At 48.7% G+C, this 27,347-nt stretch overlaps 1 protein-coding gene across 2 annotated transcripts in view; it reads left to right on the top strand.

The window, feature by feature from the left end:
* TASOR2 (transcription activation suppressor family member 2) overlaps nucleotides 1-27,347 on the top strand; it is a 38,003-nt gene that overhangs the window by 7,957 nt on the left and 2,699 nt on the right. Inside the window, exons 2-23 of one of the 2 annotated variants that reach the window (XM_048942723.1) lie at nucleotides 35-180; nucleotides 1,451-1,546; nucleotides 2,947-3,019; nucleotides 3,781-3,872; nucleotides 4,629-4,766; nucleotides 4,865-4,989; nucleotides 5,089-5,108; nucleotides 5,209-5,308; nucleotides 6,056-6,156; nucleotides 7,751-7,854; nucleotides 10,289-10,361; nucleotides 10,474-10,548; nucleotides 14,935-15,696; nucleotides 15,861-16,097; nucleotides 17,167-18,058; nucleotides 18,501-19,005; nucleotides 19,906-23,265; nucleotides 23,685-23,810; nucleotides 24,075-24,228; nucleotides 24,754-24,859; nucleotides 25,441-25,616; nucleotides 25,954-26,068. In XM_048942723.1, the coding sequence (XP_048798680.1) occupies nucleotides 35-180; nucleotides 1,451-1,546; nucleotides 2,947-3,019; nucleotides 3,781-3,872; nucleotides 4,629-4,766; nucleotides 4,865-4,989; nucleotides 5,089-5,108; nucleotides 5,209-5,308; nucleotides 6,056-6,156; nucleotides 7,751-7,854; nucleotides 10,289-10,361; nucleotides 10,474-10,548; nucleotides 14,935-15,696; nucleotides 15,861-16,097; nucleotides 17,167-18,058; nucleotides 18,501-19,005; nucleotides 19,906-23,265; nucleotides 23,685-23,810; nucleotides 24,075-24,228; nucleotides 24,754-24,859; nucleotides 25,441-25,616; nucleotides 25,954-26,068 (7,576 nt within the window). Of the gene's footprint in view, nucleotides 1-34; nucleotides 181-1,450; nucleotides 1,547-2,946; nucleotides 3,020-3,780; nucleotides 3,873-4,628; nucleotides 4,767-4,864; nucleotides 4,990-5,088; nucleotides 5,109-5,208; nucleotides 5,309-6,055; nucleotides 6,157-7,750; nucleotides 7,855-10,288; nucleotides 10,362-10,473; nucleotides 10,549-14,934; nucleotides 15,697-15,860; nucleotides 16,098-17,166; nucleotides 18,059-18,500; nucleotides 19,006-19,905; nucleotides 23,266-23,684; nucleotides 23,811-24,074; nucleotides 24,229-24,753; nucleotides 24,860-25,440; nucleotides 25,617-25,953; nucleotides 27,234-27,347 lie in introns of those variants that run through there. The other variant, XM_048942714.1, reaches the window with a different exon arrangement.

Genomic DNA, 27,347 nt, shown 5'->3' with positions numbered 1-27,347 from the left:
TCCCAATGTAATAATCCTACGATTCTTTCACCAGGTTTGTATCCGGAGTTCAGAGAGTCAAGTTCCCTTTTGCAGACGGCGGTTTCGGTGCTGCAGAATTCCTACTTGGACTCTACATCTCAGGATGGTTTTTGGTACAGCCAAGCAATTCTGGTGGAAAATGACGTTTTTCTGAATGAGGTAAGGCTGCTGGGAGAGCAGGGAGTTGCTGGAAGCTCAGAAAAGGGCAGTGTTTCTCACCTGTATACATTGTAGTGCCCCATTTGCAGCTCGCAACTGGAGAGCTTTTGCTTTCTTCTTCTTCCTTCCCATTCTGATTAGGAACAAAAGGTCAATTCATCCAGCATTGCCAAGTATTCAGCAGGACTCCTGGAGCAGGCCTTCAGGCACAGGTTGAAATGCTGGTTTGATGCTTGGAAGGAGAGCTTTAATGGCTTTGCATATCATGCATAGTTCTGCTGATTCACAGCAAGGCAGATGCCCACAGTGGTATTTCTGCCATCATGCCTAAGCAAGCACTAGGTTTAACCCCAAGTTTCCCTTTTTCTAGCATTTATGAAACCACTTTTAAATGCCTTCCTATAGTTTTCTTGGCATGGAATAGGCTTTCCCTTCTGAAAGCCTATCCTCGTGGAGCTGGCTGGCCTGCTTGTTGTCATGAATTAAATAGAGCTTGGAGGCCTTAGAATATCCTGAGTTGGAAGGGACTCAAACTCCTAGCTCCACGCAGGACCATCTAGGAAAGTCACTACAGAGCTGGATAAAATACAAGGAGGGGAGGAATTAAGTCATCTGATGGTTTTCTTGTGAGTTCTAAAGTCAAAATAAACCAAAGCACTGATGAGACCATTGTTTTCTTATCTTAGAACACCATTACAAAAATCTTATCCTTCCATGTCTTCTTTTATTACAGTGCAAAGGCAGCATGGTTGCAGTTCTCTGCTGTCAGCACTGGGAACACATGCTGCTTTGTTAGACAAAAGAAATAAAGGTGACATAATCTGGCTGGAGCCAAACCCTCTGAGCTGTAATTGCATGATACATCTGCCCTCAAATCAAACAGTTTTGGCTTCCCTGGTCAGTGGAGAAAGTTTTCTCCAAGCACCCCCTCTTGGTATCTGTTCCATAGCTGAGATGGTTTGTCATCTGATGGCCACAGCTGGTCACTAAATGTGGTGCTTGACAAGCCCACATGTTGCTCAGGGAAAAAGCTCTCCAGTAGCCTGACAAAATGTGGTGAAAGGAGCACAGTGGAATAATGCTGGATATTCCCAGCTGTGTGGTTTGGGGCACTTATGGTGGGAGTGGGTACATGAGCTGGACAAGCAGCTGATGTGACCACAGCTGGAGGGAGGTATGTGGGACACGCTGTGCTCACGTTCCCTGCACTGCTCAGTTGTTGGTTCGGGTGCAAATGGAGTAGAACAAAGTGTCCTTGTGTCTTCTGCAGCTCAAAGCTTTTGTCCAAGCAAAGGAAGCAGCTGGATACAGCCAAGAGGAGCTTGAGGAGACCTTTGCATTTCTCCTGTTTGACAACGAAGAAGAGGTAACCTCAAATGTTTATTCAGCTTAGGAAGTCGATGCCAAGTGCTGACACGTGTGTTCCTTCCCAGCAAAGCCCAGCAGTTCTGTTAACAGAAGGTCCTGGCTCTTTGTACCCCACTTATGTACTGCTACATAAATGGTCCAAAGCAGATTCTGAAAGTAGCTCCTGGGATGTTCTAGAGATGGATCCTAATTTGGGTATCTCCAGTTGGCTCCAGTCTGAGGTCTCTCTTGCCCTCTGTAGAGAACTGTAAGGAATCTGCCTTTGTTCCAGTGGATTTACAGTCAAGTACAGGCAAATAAAACCCTTCACATACAATTAGAAGAGACAGGAAGACTGAAGACAGGATTTACCAGCTGGTTTTGAGTAAATTCCCTTGGTTTTGCTATCTGTGTAGAGAGAAAGCCTGACCATTTCTGGGAAATATTTTTCCTGCCTGTTTTCTCAAGAGGATGTGTTTGATTTTTTTGTGTGAAGAGTTTGCCTGCACAAGGATACTCAAGGAGTCTAGGGAGAATTCATTTGTCATACGCTTCAATGGCACCATGGTAAATCCCTGTAGTGATAATTCTGTTCAGAATGAGAGTGGCCTGAATGCAGTTTAGTTTGATTTGGATCAAACTGCATCAAAATGAACCACATGCAGTCTAAGTTTGGGAGTGAGCGTTGTCCCATAGAGAATCCTAGAATCATTAAGGTTGGGAAAGGCCATTAAGACCATCTAATCTAACCATCACCACATCACCAACCTGCCCTCTGAAGCATGTCCCCAAGTGCCATATGCATGTACAATTTAAGGTTTGTTTTAATTTCTCACCCACAAAGAGTTCAAATAGACTGTCCCTCTTTGGTCGGCGTGCGTTTGGTCTTCGCATGCTTTGGTGAATCCACTTTGAAAGTGAATGAAATCAGTTCTGTTGAGACACTCCCAAGGAAGTTATTGTGCCCCAGCAGGTGTGAGCGTGAAGTGAAAGGTGTTGTTTGCATTCATGCCGGCCTGTTACAGTTATCTTTCAACAAATTTCCTGTGCAGATAAGGCTGGACTTTGAAATGCTTGCGTTGGTTTCTGGAGGAGTTGAAATTCTTCCATGCTTTCTAAAGATTTTTCTCTACCCTGCAAATGTGGAAAATCCTTCTGTTTCCATAGAGCAGCAATCCTTGAGAAGCACAACTCATTGTTTAGCACCCAAAGCAACACGTTTTCTTCTCGTTGATTTCAGCTGGTTTAGTCATGTTCGTGCTGCAGGAGTTTTGGGTCTGTAGTGATCTCTAATTGAAGTTCAGCACGTAAATGTTTGCCTACTGCTAGCATTCTGCTGGCTGTTGCACTATAGATTTGGTTGCTGTGTCCTTTACCTTTGAAAACAGACAGCAAAACAGGCTGTTTCTTCTTTTGAAGGCAAAAGAGGTGTGTCAGACTGGCCTCCGTGTGAACAGCAGTTCCATTTCCATGCTTGGTGACCCAGCAAAAGGTAAGATTTCCATTTAGCTCACTGCTGTGGGAGCACTGCCTCATTTAAAAGCACAAGCCCAGATAAACCCTCGGGTGCTGCCTTTCTATTTACTCAGTGGGAACTGCTTGTTACTTACCAGGTAAATGACACTTGTTTGGATCATAGAAGCAGCATGGTCTTCCTTTTACTCCTTCAACAGGATGAGGATGGGATATACTCCAGAACATGTATTATCTCTCCTCTGCAATTCAGATTTTCTCTCCTTTGCTAATAAACACTCATATCCACCCAACATGACTTTTTGGCAACCCTCCATCTGCTCTAAAAAGTCCACTTGCTGAGCTTTTTTGCCAGCAGTTCTGTTAATAACTAGAGCAGATTGTGTTGTGCCAAAGCCCTTCACAGCCTGTATCTGTTCCTTGCTCAAAGGCCTGAGGTCTCAAGGCACACAGTGCAGACCACATTATTCAAAGAAATCCTTCTGCCAGGAGCAGAATGTCTCCCAGTGCTTGTCCTGGGAATCTTTGTAGGCCAAGGCACCAAATTTTGGAATTGTCCGTAGCAGTAAGTGCCAAACCAAGCAAGACTGGAAGTGGTTATTTACCTGTGCATATATCTTAGTCCTCATTGACTGAGATATGACAGTATGTTTCTTTGTAGAGATTTTGTCACACTCTCCTGGAAGAGACAAGTCCTTGCTTAATCCATTTTCATGCACTGTCATGTGTTGCAGGAAAAACAGACCATTCTTGTAATCTTGCATTGCTTTGTCTTTGCAGGGGTGTATATTTCCAAGTATGCAGACTGCCTTCATCCGAGACCTTGGTATCATGGAAAATCAGGCTTTATTGTCATTTGTAAGCTAATCAAGGTAAAATGCATGGAATAGTTTTTGGAAATCACTGTACAGTGCAGGCAGTTTTTAAGGATGCATTGATGCTTGTAAGTGTGACGAGGCAGGGTGCAAAATCAGCTCTGCTGAGAGCTGTTGGGGATTTTTGACCGTGGGATGTGTCAGATTAGAAAGCAAGGTATCAGACTGCTTTTGGCTGATGGTTTGCAGGGATGCAGAGGACTTTCCAAATTCCCAATAGGGTTTTTTCACTTCTTTCCCTGGACTGTTATGTATTTTTCAAGGGGTTCAAGGCAGAAGCCTTAGGATGACAGTGTGGCCAGGGTTGGAAAGGACCTCAAGGATCACAAATCTCCAACTCCCCTGTCATATGCAGGGCCACCAAGCTTCCCATTTAATACCAGACCAGGCTGCCCAGGCCCCCATCCAATCTGGCCTTGAACACCTCTTAGGGTGGTTCAGATCATAGCTCCATTCTCTTCTTCCATGGAACTGGGGTATGGCCCCTCTCTCCTTTTCCCTTGAGCTCCTGCAATGACAACACATTACTCCTATTGTCTCTCCTTAGCACTTGTTTGTCTGCCATGACAAGCTCAGAGGAGTCCTATTTGTGAAGATTCAAATGCTTTCAAACCCCTCACAGTAGGGAGAATCTGGCTGCCATTAGCAGTTTTCTTTGGGGAAAAAAGCGATCAGGGATCTTTTAAAGCATATTTCTGCATACACTTATGTGGATTTTTATATGTCAGTGGCTTGTTTACTTTTTTCACACAGGGAAAGGTCAAGGTGGTATCTGAGAATTACACAACCAGCTACACCTGCCCATCTCCTGGCTATGATTGTCACGTTGCCATGAGCACGAGCATCATGTCATCAAAGAGCAGCCCCTGCCAAGCCTTTGAACAGAACCAGGTATGGGGTTTGGGGCAGCAGGGAAAAGCAGTGCTGGCTGAGGTGCCTTGCTCATTCCTTAACGTTTATTTTCTTCTCTCTGTCCCTTCTCACCCCAGTACTACGTGTATGAAGTGTCCGAGGGCAGCACTGCGGAGCGCCCCAGGCAGATCTGCCCATACATAGTCATTGCCTGCCAGTACAGGGAGCCAAAGGAAATGCCCATCTTGGCTAGAGAGAGCCTGTAAGCAGCTTGCTGTTATTCTGAAGTACTGCATTGCTTTTGTGGGCTGTTTTCTCTTCCTTGTTGCTAAATATTCCTCTTTTTCTCCCTTTTCTGTAGACCTGAACCTAATCACGAAGGTAAGAGCATCTGATCACTGTTGTTTTATTTTCATAAATGAATCGTTCCGTTTGCTCTCCTCTCTTCCTTTCCCTAAGACATTCTCCCTTCTGCCTTTAGGACTGTACTGCCCATGGAGGGGGCAGCTCTCCATCCAGGGCCAGCTCTTGTGCAACATTGCCCTAAGGACCCCATACAGCTCCACGATTCCAGCACAGCTGTAAGTTGCCATTTCCTTTTCTTTCTGCAGAGCATTGCAGCCACTTTTGGTGATGATTTTGGGATCACCTTTGGGTTCTTAGCAGACAGATTGGTTGACTTCCAGCATCCGTGTGGCAGCAAAAGCCAATTTTGTGTCTCCTGCTTTATCCCTTTGTTGATCAGCAACTCCTTGAACCCACACACATATATGTAGAGGGAATTCCCAGTGTCAGGAAGGGGTGTTGGGCAGCCAGCAGTGTCACAGTAGCAGCTGGAGGAAGACACAAGACCAAGCCCTGTACTACAGCTGGAAACAGTTATATTTTGTCAGTGCTTTGCTATGTAGACCATTTGGGGATGTTTATTCTAAAAGAATAATCCCTGTGTGGGACTTGCTTGCCCTGTGAGAAATGGGCTTTCTGACAGTGCAGATACAGTCAGCCACTTATGTTTACAGATTGGAAAATAAACCAAGTATTGAGGCAACTAACGTTCAAAGAAAAATGAAATACTAAAAATCTTCAGTAGTCAGAGGTTAACCAGCAGTCAGCAACTTGAAACAGCCAGTAACAGAATCATCAGTGTTTGGAGGAGTTTTCAGGCAAGATCTTCCAACCAGCTAAATGCTAAGCAAGCTGCATCTCCAGCTTCTCCAGAGCTGCTTTCTCTGGTTCTTAGTGATGGGGCCACCTGGGATTTTTGCTGTGGCTAATCCTGAGAGCCTCTTATGTATGTGTTCTGACCCTCTGCTCCTTTCTCCCCATAGCCCTCACAACCTGGACATTAACCATGTCATGGGTTTGTCTGACTTGAAGAAAAGGCTTCCAGAAGCTGCATTTGGGAAAAGGAATTACATTGAGAATGAAGGTGAGTGTAAAAACCTGCCACTGTAGTGTGGTGTCTGTAGTCAAGCACTTTGCTCTGCTTGGCAGAGGGCACAAAAGGAAGTTGCCTGTACCTGCATCTTTATGATTCATGTGCTGTTTGCTTTTTGGGTTGAGGTTTCGATGATCCTGGCAACTCTCAGCTCTTGAGAGTTGAGCTCCTGATTGGCTGCGAGTGGCTGTGACTGCAGCAAGCACACAGTTACTGACACAGATATTCACAGACATAACCAGCAGCAATCACAGAATCACCCGGGTTGGAAGGGACCCCAAGGATCATATAGTTCCAACCCCCCCTGCCTAGCAGGGCCACCAAACATACACATTCAGGTCAGGTTGCCCAGGACCCCGTCCAACCTGGCCTTGAACACGTCCAAGGACGGGGCATCCACAACCTCCCTGGGCAGCCCGTTCCAGGGCCTAACCACTCTCCTTGTAAAGAGCTTCCCCCTAACATCCAACCTAAATCTTCCCTCCTTCAACTTGGATCCATTTCCCCTAGTCCTGCTGTTGTCAGCCCTGTTGAAGAGTTTACTCCCCTCCTGGGTGTAGGTTCCCTTCAGGTATTGATAGGCTGCAATGAGGTCACCCCGCAGCCTTCTCTTCTCCAGGCTGAACAAGCCCAACTCCCTCAGCCTGTCCTCATAGGGGAGGTGCTCCAGCCCCCTGATCATCTTAGTCGCCCTCCTCTGGACCCTTTCCAAAATCTCAATGTCTTTCTTGTACTGAGGGCTCCACACCTGGACACAGTACTCCAGATGGGGCCTCACAAGAGTCGAGTAGAGAGGGACAATCACCTCCCTGTAGAGAGGGACAGTCACCTCCCTGTAGGAGGTGATATTGCAGGTTGCACACTGAGAGCTCTGATATGATTTGCAGAATATCCATGTGAATTTTCCTGGTATCTTGCACCAAAATAAACGTAGGCTGCTGCAGTGCTTCCTCCAGTGAGTGTATCACCTGTGTGAGCCTGATCATGGAACTGATGAGGCTCCTTTGAGGTCTAGCATTCAGCTTACAGTGCAGATCTACACAGAGGGCAGTGCCCAGGACATGGGAGGAAGCAGAAGTAGGGGAGGCCACAGCAGTGCTTGATTAAGGTGCTTTGGAGCTACATTCTTACAGTTGGTTGATGAAAGAGAGGAAACGCTCATTTGAACTGAAGAATTTTGCTGTGAGATTCATAAAGGAGTGGGGTGAGACTGAGAACTTGCTTTTGTTAAACTCCCCTTGGGATGAGAGTGCAGACAGAATAAGGATGAACTGCAGCAGCACTTTAGAATGAGATCTTTACCTCCAAAAGGCTTCCTGTATATATTGAAACACACAGCAGCACCAGTTAAACTGTTTTTGTTAGCTACACAGATAAGACAGGAAACATCTCCTCTGAAGCATGAGCTGAAGAGGAAACTCACTATAACATAACTGTTGACCAGCTTAGGAAATCTTAATCACAGCATTTGAAGAAAAACAAACTCCCCAAATCAGTATTGCCATCAGTTTCACATCCATCCTCCTGCTATGGGAGCACTGTTTTGTTTTGCTCTTGTATCAAGTTCTCTCTCTTTTATCTGCAGTTTGCTTTCAGGGCGTTTACTTCAGTCTGTATGAAGTGGAAATATCCAATAAGGATCAAGATAAAATGGATCAGCTGCTAGAAAATCTAAGGAAAAGGGACTTGGTAAGTATTGTAAAACGTTTGGGGAGGAAAGCTTATATACACCAGCTGACCTCTTCTTTGGCTGTGACTGTGTCAGATGAGATTATTTTATTGAATTGTCTGTGCATTGCAAGTACCATTACTGCAAAGGAATCTTATTGGAAAGCAGAAGCTAAGTCCCACACTGCTGGAATGATAATCACAAAACAAAAGACATGAGCTGTCATGTGCCTGCCTTTATCCCCTATGGCAGAAAAAACAGTCCCTGTCCAACTTCAGTAAGATACACTGCTGAAGCTTCATGGGCTCCTGAATATATTGAGGTTCATCTTTGCTTTAACAGACAATTTCCCCTCCATCATTGCTAAGTGAAGTGTTTTCCAGCACACTGAGGTCTTTCTGTTCCCAGTGTGATCTTCGCATCTCCTTTTGACTTCAAGAGTCAAATCCCTGAGGTACACAGCAGTTACATCTGCTGGACTATGGGGTAGGGTTGGCTTTGCTGCTTCTGGTTGCTTTGTCACTTCTGACACTTCCTGTAGATTCAGGGTTGTAAATTCACAGCTACAAACAGCTGGCTGTGCTCCAGTTGTGCAAGTGCTTAAACTCCATAAGATATTGGTAAGAGGCAAATTGTGCCTCTTATTGGTGACAACATGAGAAGAAAAAAGAGGGGATGGAATAGACAACGTTAATGTCCCTTCACATGTTGGGAGCCCTGAACTGTGCAACATCTATGATTCCTTTATGATCTGATTTTTGGTTGGCCCCAGTTGGATCCTCTGATCCTTGTGGGTCCCTCCAACTTACCATATTGTATGATTCTATCAGAAGAAGTTCTAGTTGTGGCACGGACCCATTTGCACTGAAGTTCATCTGATGTTTATTTATGCTGTTCCTGTTTTCTTCTCATATTCTCACCAACGAGAGAGATTTTAATCTGTACGGAGACCTGAGTGCCTTTCTTACTGAGTTCTATAATGACCATTTGCTCTGATTCATTATGTCTCCAATCACTTAGGGTTAAAAAGTGCATCCTGCCAAACCTCACAGAGCTGAGCTTTAGAAGAGTCAGGGGAGATGAGATGGTTCAGTTGTGGCCATAAGGTCTTTGGCATTGAAAGCCAACAGGAACTTTTCCCTAAAGCTTCCCCACCTTCACATCCCTGTCAAACTGGATTAAACCACCTCCCATATTTCAGTGAGGAAACATTCTTGTCTGCTTCTTCCTTCCCAACATACTGTTGAAGGCCGTGGGTGAATCTGCTTTGGCAGCAGCTCCTGGAAGGCCAGGTGAAAAATGCCCTCTGCTTCTTTTCCCTTTCTATGGTTTACGATACCGGGCTTGCAAGTGAAAATGAAAGAGTGGCTGGGAAGAAGTGGGGTTGCCTGAGGACAGCCCTACCCCTGTAGGTGCAGAGTGACCTCCCAGCTTCGTGTCAGGTGGCAGATGAAGTACAAATCACCCCATTGGTGAGAAACAACAGCTGTTTCATTGAACCAGCCGACGTTTTGGCTTTTTTATCAGTTCTGCTCTGCTGGCTGGAGACAATGGAAGCAAGGAGCTACTGTTCTGAATAGTGAATAATACACTGAAATTGTTCAGCATTTCCAAAGTTGCTCCGTTGTTATGGGGAGGAGTGAGGGTTGGGCATCGTTCCAATCCTCTGTTATGTCTGAGTGCACTGAATGGGATCAGTGAGGTTTCGCAGAGCGTTAGAAACCCTAGAGTTACTCATTTCCTGTAAGTTCCCTTTAAAGATGTGTCTGCACAGAAGGAAAAAAAAGAGATCCTAACGGGTGTCCCTGTGAAAGAAAGGGCGGCCCAAACCAAGCTCTGCTATGAGGCATGAGGCAACACCCAGCTACAAGGAAAGCCTTCATAAGCACATGTGTATTTTTCAGACATACAATCATCCGCTTCTGAGACAGTCACAGCAGTCTCCTGGGCTCAGCAGATGTGATTTTGTTTGTTTCTTTGCTTTTTTTTTGCTTTTCTTTTCATACTGATGCTGCTAACAAGCAAGCTGCTTGGACAGAGCTTCAGCTTTTAGCTGGAGCTGTGGGTTGTGCTGTCTGATGCTCATGTCCAACTTTGCCTTCCCTTCTGGGAAAAACCTCCCATTGTGCTGCTGAGAGGCCCAGAAACTTCTGAACCGAAGGAACTAAAACCATTGACCTTGTTTATTAATTGCAATCAGCTTGGCTAAGCGTATATCTCATTTTAAGTAACAGATGGAAGGACTTTGAGAAGAATAACAACCTTAAATGGAAGACTTTGGGTTCCAGGTCCCTGTGACTCAAGTAGCATGGCAGTGTTCTCAGCAGGGAACGAGCTGGTGGTGTTGGCACATGTTCACCAGCAATCAGGGCTTGCTGACAATCATGTTGTGAGTTAAAGTACGCTTGGAGGGAAAGGGAGAGATTGCTCTAACTCTGTATTTGTCTGTTACAGGCAATCATCAAATATTTACAAGATCATGGAGTTCTAATCCTCCTGACGTCCTCTGCATTGGCACAAGATGATGGTAATGCATGGAGACAAAGAAACCAATGCTTGGGCTTGAATGTCCTGCCCTGATTTGGAGACAGAGAATGAACACCCTCAGTCTAACCAAAACCTGTCACTTCATTTCACAGGATTCGACCCCAAGGAGCCTGTCAGCCTCCTGGCCCTGTTTCTGTTCTCCTCATCCCGATCAGTGTGTCTGAGAGGTAGGAGGTTCCCATTGCTGGTTTCAGATGCTGCATTTTGGGTGCAGGATCCTTCCCAGAGGGTCCTCACAGGCACATTCCTCTTGAAGAGCTGATTTCTCTGTTCAACACCACCTACAGCTTTAGTGCAAAGGGTGTTAAAAGAGGAGAGCTGAATCCCATCTGCTTAGCTATGCTGCTGTCTGAACCAGGTCCCCGCGTTTCAATCCTTCACCACACATCCTTGTCCCTTTACAGCAAGTTGATGTGTGTGAAAAATAATTGCTTTTCTTCCTCTCAGCCAGTTTTCAGCAGCATCTGCTCTCTGCACTGACTTACGTGGTGCATGGGAGTCTGACTTACATCCATGAAGGTGCTCTGGAGCTCTGCTCAGGGAGTATAACAACATATGGCACTTGCTGGACCCTGCACAGAGCTAATGTGGTTTGATAAGCAGCAGGAAGAAAGCCTGCCCTGAAAAAGAAGTGTATCATTTTCTGATGATATATCAAGTGAAATGGGTTCTGCTGGGCAGGGGCAATCTCAAGTTCTCTCAGTATCTATGGGCTTTCTACTGCACTACGTGGAAATGCAGATCCCCAAGCAGGATGTTAACAAGGGCCTTTCACTCTGCATAAATCCTGGCTGGCTTTTTGTTGAGTCACTCTAGGGATGAGCCAAGAGACCTTTCATGCCAGCATGCACTGCTATTGCAATTTATGTGTGTTTGTGACAACTGGCATTGCCAGGACATTGCTGTCACCCCTGAAGATGAAATCAGCAGAAAAATCAACAGGACCTTCCTGCCCATTTGAGCATGGGCACCAGAAAGTTGTTTAGCCTCCAGCTATCAACTTTTAAGATCTGCCTATGAAACGGGCTTGCAGGTCTGATGAAGACATGATGGTAACTTGGCAATGAGGAGTGCAGATTTTAAGCATGTTGCTGGTGACTGTGTTAATTGCTGGTTGTTAGTTATGGTTGTTAGTTGCTGGTAACTGTGATTTTAAGCATGTTGCTGGTGACTGTGTTAATTTGGCAACTTTTCTGGCTGTAAGAGAGAGATGCACACACTCGGAGGTGGTAGTTTGGATTTTCAGACCAGGGCAGCTGTAGGGTCAGGAGGTTTTTGCTGCAAAGCTTGAATCACAGAATCACAAGGTTGGAAACGACCTGCAAGATCATCTAGTCCAACCACCCTCCCATTCCCATTAGTACCACAAAGCAAGGGCATCAAGCTGGGTGAGGTGATAGGGGGAAAATGTGGAGATCAGGCTGGAGGAGAGATCTGACCACTCATATTGAACCCCATAAAAGGGAGAAAATACCCTCTGGAGCAAAGGGTTTTCGTTTTTGGCAAGAACTTCATGCTGAGAGAAGGAAGAATGAGGCCTGGAGGTGTTTGTCTTGAAGAGGGTTCTTGTGGAAGGAGGTGGGACTGGACCAGGCATACGAAGCATCTTGAAGCAGAGATGGCACAGGATGTTAGTAGGAGGGTTGCTGCAGACGTTTAGGGCTGATGACGAAAGCATGGGCAGCCAGAGAACAGTGAAATGAAAAGGCAGCAGGAGGGAATAATGTTGAGCAAACGCTCCATGTTGTTGTGTGACACGGTCTGAACGCTGATGGCTTCCAGATATTTTCCCTCTGGTGCCAGTAAGGCTCCTGCACGTGCTGTCCCATTTCTTCCTGTGAACTGCATAATTCCAGCCAGCTGTGCCTGTCCTCTGGGACTGAGATTTTACTTCATGGCTTCTCCTCTCTGTGATGATAAGTTACAAGAAGATTTGGGAGACAGAAAATAATGGCAACCAAAAGGGACAGGGACAAAGAGAAAAGGGAGTGAAGCGCACGCACATGTTTAAAATCGCTCAGCTCTAACTTGAAGCATGAATAATGTTTTCCATTTCAAAGCCAGCAGCCTCTGAAGCTGTGTTCTTCCTGTCCAGACAGCCGACAGGAGGAATGTAGGGCAGCATAACACTCACTGTGCAGACGTGCTGCCGTGTTCCCCAGCCAGGCTCATAGGGATGCCTGGGCTTGCTGATAACAAGGAGCAGCATTGCCAGTGCAAGGCAGCACAAGACCAATAGGTGAAGAAAACCATGCATCTCAGAGAGTGAGAGAAGTTCCTGCCTGCCCCAGGCGTGCCTGGATTTAGTCTTGCTGCGAGGGGAAATGATGGGGAAGGATGCTGGGGCTGTCAGCTTGGCCCTGCAGCCAAAAGAAACATGAGTTGGATTTTAATATGCAGATGGGCCAAGCCTGCAAAGCATCGGACTGGCTGCAGTCTTGCAGTGGATGAATCATAGAATCCTTAGAGTTGGAAGGGATCTCTGAAGGCCATCGAGTCCAACTCCCTGCAATGCACAGCGACACCACAGCTAGATCAGATTGCCCAGGGCCTGATCCAGCCTGGCCTTGGAAGTCTCCAGGGATGGGGCATCCACTACATCTCTGGGCAAGCTATGCCAGTGCCTCACCACCCTCACTGTAAACAATTTTTTCCTTGTATCTAACCCAAATCTACCCTTTTTGAGCTTGGAACCGTTTCCCCTTGTTCTGTCACTGCAGACCTTCCTAAAGAGTCTGTCCCTGCCTTCCATGTGCCTTAGCATAGCTTCCAGGAGGATCTGCTCCATAATATTCCCCAGCACAGAGGTGAGGCTGACTGGCTGGCAGCTCCCAGGATCATCCTTTTTACCCTTTTTAAAAATGGGTGTGATGTTGCCTTTTTTCCAGTCACCAGGGACTTCTTCACCTGATTGCCACAACTTTCCAAATATCATAGAGAGTGGCTTGGTGACCACATCAACCAATTCCCTCAGGACTCTGGGATGCATCTCATCAGGATCCACAGACCTGTGGATGTTCAGGTTCCTCAGGTGGTCACAAACCTGACCTTCACTCATAGTGAGAGGGACGTTGCTTCCCTCATCCCTTCCTACCAAACCAAATGTTTGAGGGCTGTGTGGAGAGCAGTTCTCAGAGAAGACCAAGGCAAAAAAGTTGTTGAGCACCTCAGCCTTCTCCTTGTCTGTTGTTACCAGCCTGCCTGTATCCTTCACTGTGGGCCCTCCTGGACTTTCCTTTTTTTGTTTGAGGTGCCTGTAGAAGCCTTTCTTGTTCTTGGCATCCCTTGCCAAGTTCAGTTCAAGTTGGGCCTTGGATTTTCTGACCCCATCCCTTCACAGCCTCGCAGTTTTCCTTACAGTATTCCCACAATACCTGTCCCTGTTCCCACTGTCTGTGCATTTTCTTCTTGCTCTTCAGTTTGACCAGCAGGTCCCAGTTCAGCCACGCTGGTCTCTTGCCTTCCTTTCCTAACTTGCTGTACCTGGGGATGGAAAGCCTCCTTAAAGATGTGCCAGCTCTGCTCCTCACCCTTGCCCATGAGGACTATTTCCCAGAGAAACACCTGACCACAGGAAGGCTCTCTGTCCCCCCAGTCTCCCTTCAGACCAAGTTTAAAGCCCTCACAATGAGCCCCATTAGCTTTTCCCCAAGGACCCTTTTCCCCCTTTGAGAAAAGCAAACCCCATCTGATGCCCACAAACCCAGTACCACGTAGGCTAAAAATCCAAAATGCTGGCAACAGCTGCAGTCACACTTAAAGCTAAAGTCACTGCTTAAAGCTAAGATCCTTTCGTTTGTTTCTGTGTCCCTATCCACTACAGTAGGCAGAGAAGAATAGATGACCTGTGCATTTGATTCCTTTAGCCACCATCCTTAGGCCTTGAAGTCCCTTTTGATGGCCCTTGACCCACATGTGGGTGATCTCTCCCTGTATTGGAAAGCAGTAAGGAGTTGTGATCTGGCAGCTGCTCCAGACTGGATAGTTTCCTAGTGACATCCCTCACCTGAGTCCCATGAAGACAGCAGACTTCTCTATGAAGAGAATTCAATTCCCTGTAGGGAGGAATCATCTACAACCAATATTCACCTCATTCAATGAAGCAGTCTTGGTGTTGGAAGAAGGCTTTTCCTGGTTTGGTGTTGTTAGCATGTCTAGATTGAGTAGCCTGTTATCACCCACATCCCAAACCTTACACAGAGGCACCTGGGGGGGTTGAAGCAGGCAAGGAGAGTTTTCATTTCATTATTTTCAGAGGTCTCAGTCCTAAATGTTAAGACTTCCCCAAAATTGCTGGAATAAGGGGACAAGACTGAAGAAGGGAGCTTGTGGATACACCAGGGGTCTTTCATCCTCAGTTTATCCACTTTTGATTCCTGTATGCCATTCTTTTGTACCTTGCAAAAAAAAAGACAAACAAACCTGATAAGCTTTTAGTGGGTTGGCTTTGGGGATTTGCTCATGCCTTTCACGTTCTCTTATCATGTAATAGTAAAATGATTTGGGGAACGTAATCCTTTATTGATATAAGTAAAATTCTTTTCTTTTTTCAGTTGAAGGACATAATCTAAAGTGTGAAAGGAAAGCTAGTGACATCTCTTTGAAAATAGCCTCTGTTTTGCCTGGACTTCGCTATGCCTTGCAGAAAGCCACCAATTCTTCGTGGGGGGACGCGCTTGGTACCAATGTGTGCATCAAACAGCACTTCCAGGAGTATGCAAAGCTTGAAGAAAATACACAGCAAGCCTCCAGCCAAATCACAGAAGCTCCCTGTTCTTCTTGCCTGTCACCAGCCGAGGGTGAAGGTATTAAATCCTGCAGAGGACACTCAGAGCAGTCTTTCTCCCAGCTGCAGCATTACTTCTCCAATCCCAGCAGCTACACTCTGGAAATGTCAGCTGCCTTAGGATGCTTGGCTGGTGCTGCTCAGTCTCTTTGCAGCAACTCAGAGACTGAATTCTCTTTAGCTGTACCACCAGACCCAATCCCTCCTGACGTAACAGGTGGAAACCCAAAGGCTGTTCTGGGGCTGGACCAGAGCAAAGGGCCCACAAAAGATGTCAGTGCATCTAGCAAGCTGTGGGTGAAGCAGAACAAGAGGAAATCCAGCGGAACTGCTGTGACAAGCACCAGGAAGAAATGGTCACCCCTCAAGATGCAAATACATCCTGTGGGGGATAGCAGTAGGAAAAGGAAAGCGACCAAGACAGTCAACATCACGTTCTCTTTTCCTAAAAAAACAGGGCTTACAGCCAACTCCAACGAGCCCATGCTTAAATTAGCTCATTTACAGTTTCCTCACAGAAGGAAAAGAGGTAAGTGCTAAATAATTGGGGCTGACTTCCTCCTGCTTCTCCGGGGTATCCAGCTTGGATAGATGGCTTTATTAGGAGCCACGTCTCCTCGTGTTCCTCCCGGGTGCTCAGAGCTGGTGGATGTGGAATAAGTCCTTGCATGCCCTCCCTTTTCCTTGTCCCAGGTGCAGAGGTGCTGTCTGCAGAATTTGTGCACAAAACACAGTCTGAACCTGTCCAGAAGAGAACCTCAGCTCCCAGCAGTTCTGGCTCAGAAACAAAGAGACCAAAGATGCTGAAGAATTCGGATGTGAAAAAGGCTTCTGTTGCTGAAAGCACTGCAAAGCCAGTGAAGAGTCAGGTGATAAAAAGCGTGGCTAACAGGCCATCAAAACCTCACACCAAAAAGCCAGCAGAAAGCGGTAAGAATGCTGCTCCTTATGGAAATATTTAGCTTAAAAACAGAGCCATCCAACATCACTGTCAGGTCATGAGCAGGTAGTGATAACAGCACATTCAGCAGCTGCCAAAACGGCCTTTTGGTACTTAGGATCTGGATTAGGGTCAGGTCTGTTGCACTGCAAAACCAGAGTGGGGCTGTTAAACCCTTTGCAGACAGACTGCAGTGGATTTAGGAGGCAGCTAGGATAGACCCAAAGTGCAACGTCTGCAGGTGCTGGCTGGGAGTCTGCTTTTCAACTGAGCACCAGTATTGGACTGCCAAAACAAATGATGGAACAGGAGAGACACTTTCTGCTAATTTGTCATGTTTTCTCACACTCACACTTTGATGTCTTTTCAGATTTGTCTCTGGTCTTTATTTTCCCTCTTCGTGGAGGCTTTCAAGACTGGTTTTACCACTTTGGCTCAGTTTATCCAATTTTCTCAGTCTGTTATTGCCACATGCTGTCAGACTTCCTGATACGTGGCAGTTTTTATTAGCTCTGCTGTCACGTGGAGGTTTCTGGAGCAGTTCTAGCCAGTTCTCTGGCGTGGGCAGTGTGTAGGGTGGGTCCTGCTGTTGAGTTTGGTTCATTCAGAGGAGTCTGCCCACATTGCTGTTTGTAACTCATAAAAGCTGAACACCAGAATCTGCCAGAAATGCAAAATAAGAGTGTTTAGCAGTGAAAAACACTCAATTGATGTGTCCCACGGTGCATTTCCCAAGGATATTAAACATAACACACAAAACTCCAGCACAGTTCTTATCTCTGCATCCCATGCCATTGATTTCTGAGAATTACCCACTTCCTGAAGTCAGGATCCAAACTCTGGGTCCTTCTGCAGCACCCATCACCTTCATACCATGAAGGTTTTGGGGTTTTTATGAACGTGCAAAGCTCGTGTTGGAGAAGCATCCTTTTCCTGACAAACAGGTCCTTAATGTAGAGATATTGGAGAGGTGCTGGATGCCACAGCATCTGTCTAAATGCTGTTCATTTTGAGCCCCCTCTCTCTGACCTTCACTTACTCTATTTTTTTTTAATGCAGAGTGGAAGGATCCATTCTCCATCCTCCCAAGCGAAGTTTCTTCCCAAAGCCAAGCAGCAGACAGCCAGATGGGTGAGATTTATCCCAGCAGCATCTCTGGCCATGCTTTCGATACGAAGGGCGGTGACTACGAGTCCCATGCCTTGAACTTGCTGGCAGACCTGGCTCTGGGTTCCTGTATTCCTCCCTTTAACCTCGTGGACAGCAGGATGATCTCTTTGTCCTGCAGCTCATCCACTGACTCTGCCAAGGAGCAGCAGAGTCATCGTAAGCCCAAGTCCTCACGCAGTGCTTCCGACCACGAATACCACAGGGTAGACAAGCTTGCAAAGGCAGCTGTCTCGTCTACTAAAGCATCTCCAAACCAGAAGCTTCCCCCTATTGGAAAAACAGAATTAAAAGACTCAACCCCTATTCCTGGAGAGAAAAGCCTTGGGCTTAACAGCAAGAACAGCCAACAAACGTGTGTGCTGCCTCCAACACAGGAGGCCACCGAGGTGAACAAACACTCCTTCATCTCCTCCGAGCACTCCTACGCCTCGCTGATGCCTGAGCACTCAAAGAAACACAGAGGTGTCCCCTACCCTGGGTCAGTGCCCTCCAGAAATGGGACCAGGAGCTCCCGAGCAGCACCCCTGGTTGGGAAGGTCCTGCCCTTCCGCCACCAGAACAACACCTGCCCTCAGAGCCCCTTTGAGGCCACGATGGCAAGGCGCAGGAGCAGCCTGCGGCCTCTGAGGCTAAAAGAGGACTTTGCCAAATCCCACACGGTCAGCCACTGTGGTGAGTCCATGAAGGTGACGTGCCAGTGGGAGGAAGAGTATCTCTTCCATTTGGACAGCAGGTACACCAATGATGCCCTGGAGAAAACAGTCATCCGTGCCTTGCATGGGTAAGTCAAGCCTGGAAGGCCATCTGCAGGGGACATCTCCTGCTAGAGCACTTTGGGAATGGGATTTCTATGCTTTTTTTTCCCTTTGCTTTGTATGATGATTGCCCTTTTCACCATGGTGAGATGCCCCATTTTGTTGTGTCAGAGCTCTGTGCCTCTGGAGGTAGAATGAGTGCCTGGAGCTGTGCACGGAATTGCCTGTTTGCAGCTGTGTCTCTTATTTTCAAGTTGGAAACCACATCAAGTAATGCAGCTGAGCACTTACAGCCCCCATGCACTGAGGTTTAGCACTGGAGATGAGTTACCTTTGTCAAGCAGAGGGAAGAGGAGGGCATATAGATGTCTGTGCTCATTGCAGGGGAGTTGGATTAGATGACATTTAAGGATCCCTTCCAACTCGGATGATTGCATGACTTCAGGCTGTGTTTGCTTTCTCTTCCAGGCCTTGGGACTCTGATCTACCCGATGACGTGGAAGAGATGAAGCTGATACTTCACATGTGGGTAGCCCTGTTCTATAGCAAGCCCAGCAAACTCCTGAGCAGCACGAGGAAGGTGGTGGAGCACAGCAACCCCAAGAAATACGTCTCACTAAACAGCACTGGAGACTTTTTTGAGCTGAGTGAAGACAGTGATGATTGCTTTGAGTTGGAGACGTGCCCTGCAGATTCACGATCAGACCCTGACCAGACTCCTAGCAGCTCTCTGGATCCCAGCACACGCTGCCAAGGCTGTTTCCACCCAGAGGAGAGCCCTGCAGACTCTCAAACTGATGCTGATGGGACTCCTGGTGTTGTAGATAGTATGGTATCATCCTTTTCAGGGGAGGAGGAGCCTTCCTCCACGAGCTCAGAGGGTCCTCCCCTCACTGAACACGCAGATCAGAGCAACCTGGCTGGAAAATACAGAGCTGAGGAGTGTGTACATGACATCTCAACTGTCACTGCAGTAAGAGCTTGGGGTGTGGGTGCTATGAGCCTGCAGGGCACACGATGCATTTTGTGCAAGTAGGTTCTTGTGGGAGGAATGGAGCAGGTGTGCCTATGAGCTCTCTTGGAGCGAGGGAGTTCAGCTCCCTGAAGCATGATACATGAAAGTCACTCAACAGTTTGCTGCCCAATGCACACATGCACAGGGTTCTCAGAAAAAAAAAAAACCCAGAAATTTTCAGGCCTCAATTCCAGTTCACAGACTGAGCTGTATCTCTGGGCTCAGAGAGAAGCTGTGTCCATCACTGACTGAGAGAACAGGAGCACAAAGTGTGGGAATCCCAAAGAATTGGAGCTGGTAAATATCAGTTTTCTCAAGGCCACATAAACACAAGCATCTTCTCTCCAGGGTCTGAGCAAACCCTCAACCACTGGACTTCTCCAGACCCTGGAGAGAAGACTATTGAGCAAACAAACAAACCCTCAGTCACTGGAGATCCAGCATGGCTCAGTTTTTTTAATCAGTCTAAAGGTCTCTACTCTTAAATGAGGGAGAAGGGAAAACACAGCTATCCCAGGATGGGGTTTCAAAAGCCTGCCTGTCTCCTCTGGGCATTTTCCAGCTTGTGAATGATACTTATTGGGATTTCAGTACCGTTTGGTCTGTTCTTAAGCCTCCTCACTGTATAAAGAAGATAAAAAGCTTCAAATCCTTTCTCTGGCTGTCTGTGGGCATGGCAGTGGCTCCTGTGGGGTAAAGGTTCAACCTGGACTAATTTGGGAAGCAAACTTATCTCCACATATGCCACTGGGGTGGTTGTACTGACAAAGTCTGGGTTTTTAAGATGTCTTATGTCCTCATGTATGGGATTTCTCAGTTCCTGCCTTGAAGGTTAACCTCTGAATTATGTTGTTTCAGGTTGAGCCACTCAAGGAGGAACTGATGGATGCTGGGATGATCCCCAGCCCTTCCAGTGAGCTTGGTGATGCTGGTGAGCCCCAGACTGTGCTGGGCAGGGAAAACCCACACGGCCAAACTCTGAATTTCAGCGCAGCTCCCCAGAGTGATGCCCTGGGTGCTCAGTGTGGAGCTGAAGAGCAGCCTGAGAACAGATGGGCAGGTGGCCCCAGTCCTCCTGAAGAAAGGGGGAGCATGGAAGATGCTGGACATGGTATGGACAGCAGCTGGGCCACCAGCGATGGACCCCAACGTTGCTGTGATTTGATGCCCTCAGAAGCAAGTCTCAAAACTCACTCAAACCCCATTGGATTTGCTGAAGAAGAGAAGGAATCACAAGACCCCATAGGACATACGGAAAAAGAGGAGGAAAAGGTGGAGGAGGGAAAAAGAGAGAAAGAAGAGTTGGAAAATGAAAGCACGTTCGCAAGACCTGTCAATTTAGCATTTTCAGAAAGAGGTGATGTAGAGCTGGTGAATTCAGCACCTCCAAAGGACTTTGGCATTCCTGGAGATGGCCCTATGTCCATCCCCACTGCCTCTGTGTCACCCTGCGAGAGTGGATCAGTGCCAGCGCCGTCAGGTGGGACTGGGGCTGGACCTCAAGGACTTTCTGGTGATGCAGCCCTCAGCCTGAGTGCTCTGCAAGAGCCCTGGGGGACTTTGGCCACTCCAAGGGCAGAGACAGATGGTGTGGGTTTGGCACACGCAGACGGTCCCGTGTCAGTGCTGCCATTGTCCCCCGTTTTGAGCCTTGTCCGTGGGGTTACCGTCACGAGCAGCTGCAGATCTGCCAGCGAGATGCTGAGGGATGGGTTGGAACAGAAAGATGAGGATCGTGCGCCCTCTGCAGAAACACGGGGGCTTGCTGGGAGCAAAACTGCCTGCACAACTGGCCCTGAGTCACCACGAGGTCAGGAACCCTTCCTAACCCAGTCCCCTGACGCCAGCTCTGTCTGCTTCGATGGAGGAGCTGATGTGGGGGCTGCTCCGGGGGACCAGGTGGGCACAGCTCTCCTCCAGGCATTCCTCCAGACTCCACCAAGGAGTGGCCTAGGAGGGAGCCTTTCCCAAAGGTGTGCAGGTGATGTTAGCACTGAACTCACTTTGCTGAACGCTGGTGAGTCGCACCCAGACCAGAACGAGGTTTTGGAGCAAGGGCAGCATGGCAGTCCTTCTGCCAACCACACAGATGTGCTGGATGAGCCCTCGGGAGCATGTGATGGTCAGGGCTTTGCCTTCAGCTGTGCAGCCTGGGCACGTGGCTCTGACACTGAGGCAATCACTGACGTGTGCCTCGGTGCAGAGAAGCCCCCTAGTAGCAATGAAATGAGCGTAGTTGATGCACCACAGGAGCTGAAGACCTCTCTTTGTGACCTGTTAGAATCAGGTTCTTCCTCCTCAATGAGAGAGGAAGAGCCTGTTGGTGATGTATCACCTCTCACTGTGGCCCAGCACCAGCAGAGCTCTCCAAACAGCCCATCCCTGCCTTCCCCCCATCAGGACCCTTCTCCTCACGGTACTGCTGCAGACCCCCATTGCTGCTTATTAGAGCAAAGTGAGCAGGAACCAGACCTGTGCCCACATGGAAAGCCCTGCAAGACAGTGGCTGCTGTAAAGGAGAGTGTGGCCGCTGAGAACCCAGCACTGGATGGCTCCTTGAAGCCTGAATGTGCAGAAGGAGTGAAGAAGGACTTGGGGCTGTGCCACACAGAGCCTGCAGAGAGCTCTCCGCTGGATATGCTGACGCCTGGAGAGCCAGGATCGAGGCCTTGTTCTCCTCTGCGTGGGCACAAGGCTGAGCCAGACCCAGTCTTTGGCACGGGCCCCAAAATGAGTCCAACTCATGCTCCAGATGCTGCCCCAAGCTCCAGCTGCATGGGACAGCTACCATCAGATGCTGACAGCAGGTGTGCCTGCCCCGGGAGCCCTGAGGAGTGCGAGGGAGGAAGCAGCATCCCTCCTACCACCCCTGCATCATTTGGAGCAGGGGAGTTCATGCCCATAGGAGAGCCTGTGTCTTTGTGCAGCCAGGATGACTCCGCTGTGTTGGCTGATCCAAATTGTGCTGATGAAGAGTTGGAAGAGGGAGAAATCCCTGTTCAGTCAATGCCAACATCGCTGCTACGTGCAGACACTGGAGAGAGCTTAGAGGTTAGTGACACTGGGGACATTTTGGATGCTCTTCTGAAGGCAAAACGCTTCCGCAGCACAGAAAAATGTGTGGGTTTGAGCTGGGAAGATCCATCTTACCGGTCCTCCTCCAGTGACTCGGACTGGGAGAAGCACTTGGGACGCACTGCTCACCCCCTTCTTATACCCAGGGGTTGCCATTGCTCAAGGTCCATGGGTGCCACGAGGACTGACTGCGATTCCTCATCCTCCATGAGCTCTGGCTGCTCGGAGGGATGCAGTGAGGAGTGGGGATCGCTGAGCACTGAGGAGGGCTGCTGGTGGCCCACCAGCCAATGGAATACCAGCAGCAGGCACATGCCACCCTATGTCAATATCACAGACAGCTGGGGGATCTCCAGGGATTACCTGAACTTCACGGTCACCACAAAATGCCCGGGCAGGATGGGAAGCTCACAGGGGCAGACTCATTTGCTGGAGTCACTGATGGGGACGTCGAGGGGTTTTGAAGAAATCACCCAGCACACTATGGACATGGAGCATCTCCGTTTCCATTATAAGCTAAAACAGATCCTAAGGAGTGGGACACCACCCATTTCTACCTCCATTTTTCCTAGAGACTGCTCTCCCCAGCCATCGTCTATGCGAGGAGCTCCTGCCCCTCACTCCCTGCGAAGCAGGAGCCCTTTGCAGGTGACAATCCTGCCCTCAGACACACGGCCACGTGGCCTCAAGTCCCACCAGCAATACAGCCACCACAGGGACTCCTCCCATTGCACTCCATCGTGGGACACCTGCTGGTGGCAGAAGAGCAGAGCCAGCTCCCCAAACCGGGGCTGTGCAGCTCCTTTCCATCTCAGCAAGCTGAAATATGAGAATAAACTGAAGGACTCCCGTGGGGACATCTCGGTTATCCTCGATGAGTACGCAGAGTTCAACAGGGTGATGCTGAATAAGGTTGACACAGAGGGTGAGAGCAGGGGGAAGGGTTTGGCACACGGGGAGACCGTCAGCGCTCGGCGCTGCACGTCCCTCCCCAGGAGGACTGCTGCCTTTGAGGATGTGATCACAGAGCTGTGCAGCACGCTGCAGTTCCGCCTGCGCAGCGTGGCCGAGGAGGCGTGCAGGCAGCCTGGGATGTTCTACCTGGTGGAGACAGGAGAGGAACCCTTCTTTGCAAGAGTGAAGGTAATGGTTGGATGGGGATGGGAGGCTTTGGGGTCCAAGCCAAGGGCAGAAGGAGAATTACTGAGGTTGGATCAAGTCCAACATCAGCCCCTCGTCACCGTGCCCATTAAAGCATGTCCCTGAAGAGAATCATAATCAGTAAGGTTGGAAAAGACCTCTAAGATCACCAAGTCCAACCCCATCCCCACTGTGCCCACTGACCATGTCCCCACGTGCCACATCTCCACATTCCTTTGATGCTTCCAGAGACAGTGACTCCTTCCTGGGCAGCCTGTTCCAGTGCCTCACCACTCCAAGAATTTTTCCCTAATATTGAGCCTGAGAAGCTCTCATGCTCTACAATCAGGAACCATCACGGCTGGCTCTCGCACAGTTGTGAAGATGTTTCTTCTACAAACATGTAACAATTTCTCTTTCAGACGTTGCTGAAGAAAGATGGCCACGTGGAGATTGAACCTCTGAGCTTCTGCAAAACAAAACACCGGGACACCAACTGGCTGCTCGTCATCATCAGGAACGAGGACATCTCCTCACACATCCACAAGGTGAGGGCTGAGGCTCAGGCTTGGAGCTGCCCAGCACAAAGGACCCAAAATGGATTTATTTATGGGAACAGAGCCCTTCAGGTGAGCTTTGGCTCATGGGCTGCAGGGAATGTGCAGCAGATTGATCTGCCTGTAGCACCCATGGTTATAGAGCTGGGCTACGGAGACGTGTGCATCAGGGTGGTGCAGACAGAGGATGAGGTGGGCTCTCCATGTTCTCTTGGACCACATGCTGTTTTCACAGAATAATTCTGCCTTGAGCAGGTCCCGTGTTTGCTGAGGCTGAAGCACTGTCCCAACGTGGTGTTTGCTGGAGTGGACAGCCCTGAAGACATCACAGATCAGACGTACCAGGAGCTGTTCCATACTGGTGGCTTCGTGGTGTCAGATAATGAGGTGTTGGAAACGGTGACGTTGGGTGAGTCCCTCGTTTGGATGCAGATGATGAGCAGGTTCAGCTCCTGGCTCCATCTGCAGATTTACCAACTATTTGCTTCCAAAAACTTAACACGGGCATCCTCTCCTAAAAGGGAGCAATTTTTGCCCTCTGATCAGTGCTTGAGACCCCATGTGGATGAATGGATCCATATCATGGCTCCCAAAAATATCTAAGTACTGGCCACCAAAACCATTGGGGTGAAGCAGGGGATGTGTAGTGATGTCCAGCCTGGACAGGGAGGGCAACAGGAGACCTGTTTCTCTTCCTTTTCAATGGGATGAAAAAACAGATCCACGTTCCTCCTGGAGATGTGCAGTGGTAGAACAAGTCTCACACTTTACCCTGTTCAGTATCAGGGGGATAAATCTGCAGCAGTGTGTTTTTAAATGCTGGGATGGTATCCCAAAGAGGCTGTGAGCCCTCAGCTCACCATGGCAAAGCCCTGAGGGCCCCACTGTGCCTGGCTTCTAACAGGACCCTCGCTCACTCTTGCTGTCTCCCCAGGGCAACTGAAAGAGGTGGTGAAGGTCCTGGAGAAGCTGAACAGAAGCGGGAGGTGGAAGTGGTTCCTCCACTACAAGGAGAGCAAAAAGCTCCGAGAAAACGTCAGGTAATGGCTGCAGAGCAGCAGATCCTATGTCCTCAGTGTCCTTGGCAATAGGGCAGGGATGTAGGCACCACAGCGGAGCGTGGGCACGCAGGGGGTGTTGGGTGCCTCCAGCTGGGCTTTGGCATCTCGCAAGATGAACATGAAGGTTTTTACATGACAGCTCCCCTTGTCAGTGAGCGTGGCATTGCCAGAAGTCGGTATTTGCACAGTCACGAGGGAGCAGCAGGACTGGGACCTGGAGAGAAGCTGGCCCAAAATGCTGCGCCTCGCACACGATCCCAGATGAGGTAGAGCTCTGGCAGTCGCCCTGTGCACCCTGCTGCATCTCCATAAGGCAGCTCCCCCTCTCTTTGGCACATGAGCTGGTTTGTTCTCAGCGAGCAGAAAATACTGCAACAAGCAGAAAATACTGCAACAAACAGGGAGAACTCTGATCCTCTCCCCCTTGAGCACACAGCATTAGCACACGGTAGTTTTTAAGACCTGGTTTCTCAGCCAGCTGAGTTACGACAGGGAGGTGCCTCAAAGCTTTGAGCAGCACGTTTTGGTGAGGACTCGAGCTTGTGCCCCTCTCCCTGCAGGGTGGATGCCAACGCCCATAGGAAGAACTTGATCCTGAAGTCATGCCAAGACCTCATTGAGGTGCTGCATTACCACGCGTGCGATTCCAGCTCGTCCCCCAGATCGGAGTACATGAAGTGCTTGTTGAACCTGCAGGTCCAGCACGTCAGCGCCAGGTTTGCGGTGTATCTCACAGGTGAGAGCAGGCTCAGGGCACCCCCTGACAAATACTGCCTCGTTCAGCTCTCATTGCTGCTGCAATGGCTGATTTGAGGTGTGGAAAAGCAGCTCTGCATCGTGAGTCAGTGTGCTAACAGGCAAAACAAACAGATTTTTGGGGGAGGTCTGCTTAATTTTGGCAGTTGTTCTGAGCCCGGGGGTGGCTCTGTGTCACACGCTCCTGGCTGAGGCTGGGAAGCTCTCCCATTAATCTGCAAATACAGAATAACTGCAGTGGGATCTGGGGGTATTTTCTGCAGTTTTCAGAAGAATCTCATTTGCACGTCTGCCTTACAGTGCCACTCTTTTTGCAGAAAAGCCCAGCGTCAGCAGAGACGTCTTGGAAAACAAAGGGATCCTCGTGGCCGACATCAGCACCTTCCTGGGGATGGCACAGAAAGTGGCTGCCCCGTTTAGGAGAAGCTGCTGGTAAGAGGGAGCTTGAGATCAACCCCCCCCCAGGCTGCAGATTGAGGCGTAGGGATGGGATGAAGAACACCAGGAGCAGCTCCTGGGGGCTGGCAGGGAGTTGGCACACAACAAGAACCCGTGCCAGCATCTCTGTCCTGCTGTGACAAAGCTGCATATTGGGGCAGCTCCTCTCTGAGCCCTACAGTTCTGCTTGGGGTCTTCCAACCCTCCAAAGGACAGCCCCAAAAGCACACAGTGGCCAGGGGAAGGGTGACTTCAGTTCTGTATATAGGAATTATTTAAAGATGGCTCAGTGCAAATCCTCTTGCAGATTTGCTTCCCGCCATCGAGTTGGGCGTAGGACAGAGGTTTTGTTAACGTTGCAGTTTTTAAGTTATTGTGGTGGTTTTTAAGCAATTAGTGCAGCTGACAAGGAAAGGAATAGGAAAACCAAATGTGGTTTACTTGAGGGGTAGAAGCAATACTATGAGCTCTGGCTTTCCACATGACTGTTACTGTACACAAGTGCATGTGTTGGATGCTGGGAGGGGGGGGGTAAGGGGACGGGGTGTATTTCAAATGCCATTTGGGGACCATTGTCAGACTCTGGGGAAGCAGAAATCCACTCTACACTACATTTCAAGTCACCCACGTTGCCTCCATTTCACTGTGGGGATGTGAGTCTCCTCCAGCAGATGGAAAACCCTGTAAGTGCTGGAAAAGAACCTCTTATTTATAGTAACTCAGACCCATGTGCACCATGAAGAAAACAGCACTAAGGACCTTTGTCAGATCCCTCTGTCTTCACGTGGAGAACATTTTTTGTCCTTTGTTGTTTGTTTTTTTAATGAAATGACATAAACTGTACAGGATGACTTTGTACATAGTTTGACTAATAAAAGCCTGAAGCTTTCCTATGGACCTTCTCCCTTACCTGTGCTCACCCAGCAGCTCAGAGCAGGGCAAGGCTGTTCCATTGACTTTTTTTTACATGCTTCTAAAGTAAGCAATAGCCGAAGCCACAGCAGCGCCCTGCAAAGGAATCGCAGCAGCAGGAATTACCAATACTGCTTGTAGGCGCCAGGGGGCGGCTGCAAGGACAGAGCGCGCCGGGCCCGCCTCCAGCTCCACGCTTTGCTGCTGCATCTCCTCCCGTCAAAAGCCAAACTGAGGACAGCCGAGCCCCTTTTCTGAGTAGGAAATGCTCTGCCCCACACTCACGTTTCACCCTAGCGAGCAGAAATGCGAGGGATCTCAAAGAGGCGATGCTGCTCGTGCAACTGAAGTGAATCAGACC

Source organism: Lagopus muta, chromosome 1 (genome assembly GCF_023343835.1).
Source record: "Lagopus muta isolate bLagMut1 chromosome 1, bLagMut1 primary, whole genome shotgun sequence".
Classification (NCBI taxonomy): Eukaryota; Metazoa; Chordata; class Aves; order Galliformes; family Phasianidae; genus Lagopus; species Lagopus muta.
The sequence above is the reverse complement of the archived record's forward strand: the minus strand, read 5'-3'. Positions and strand labels throughout refer to the sequence as shown.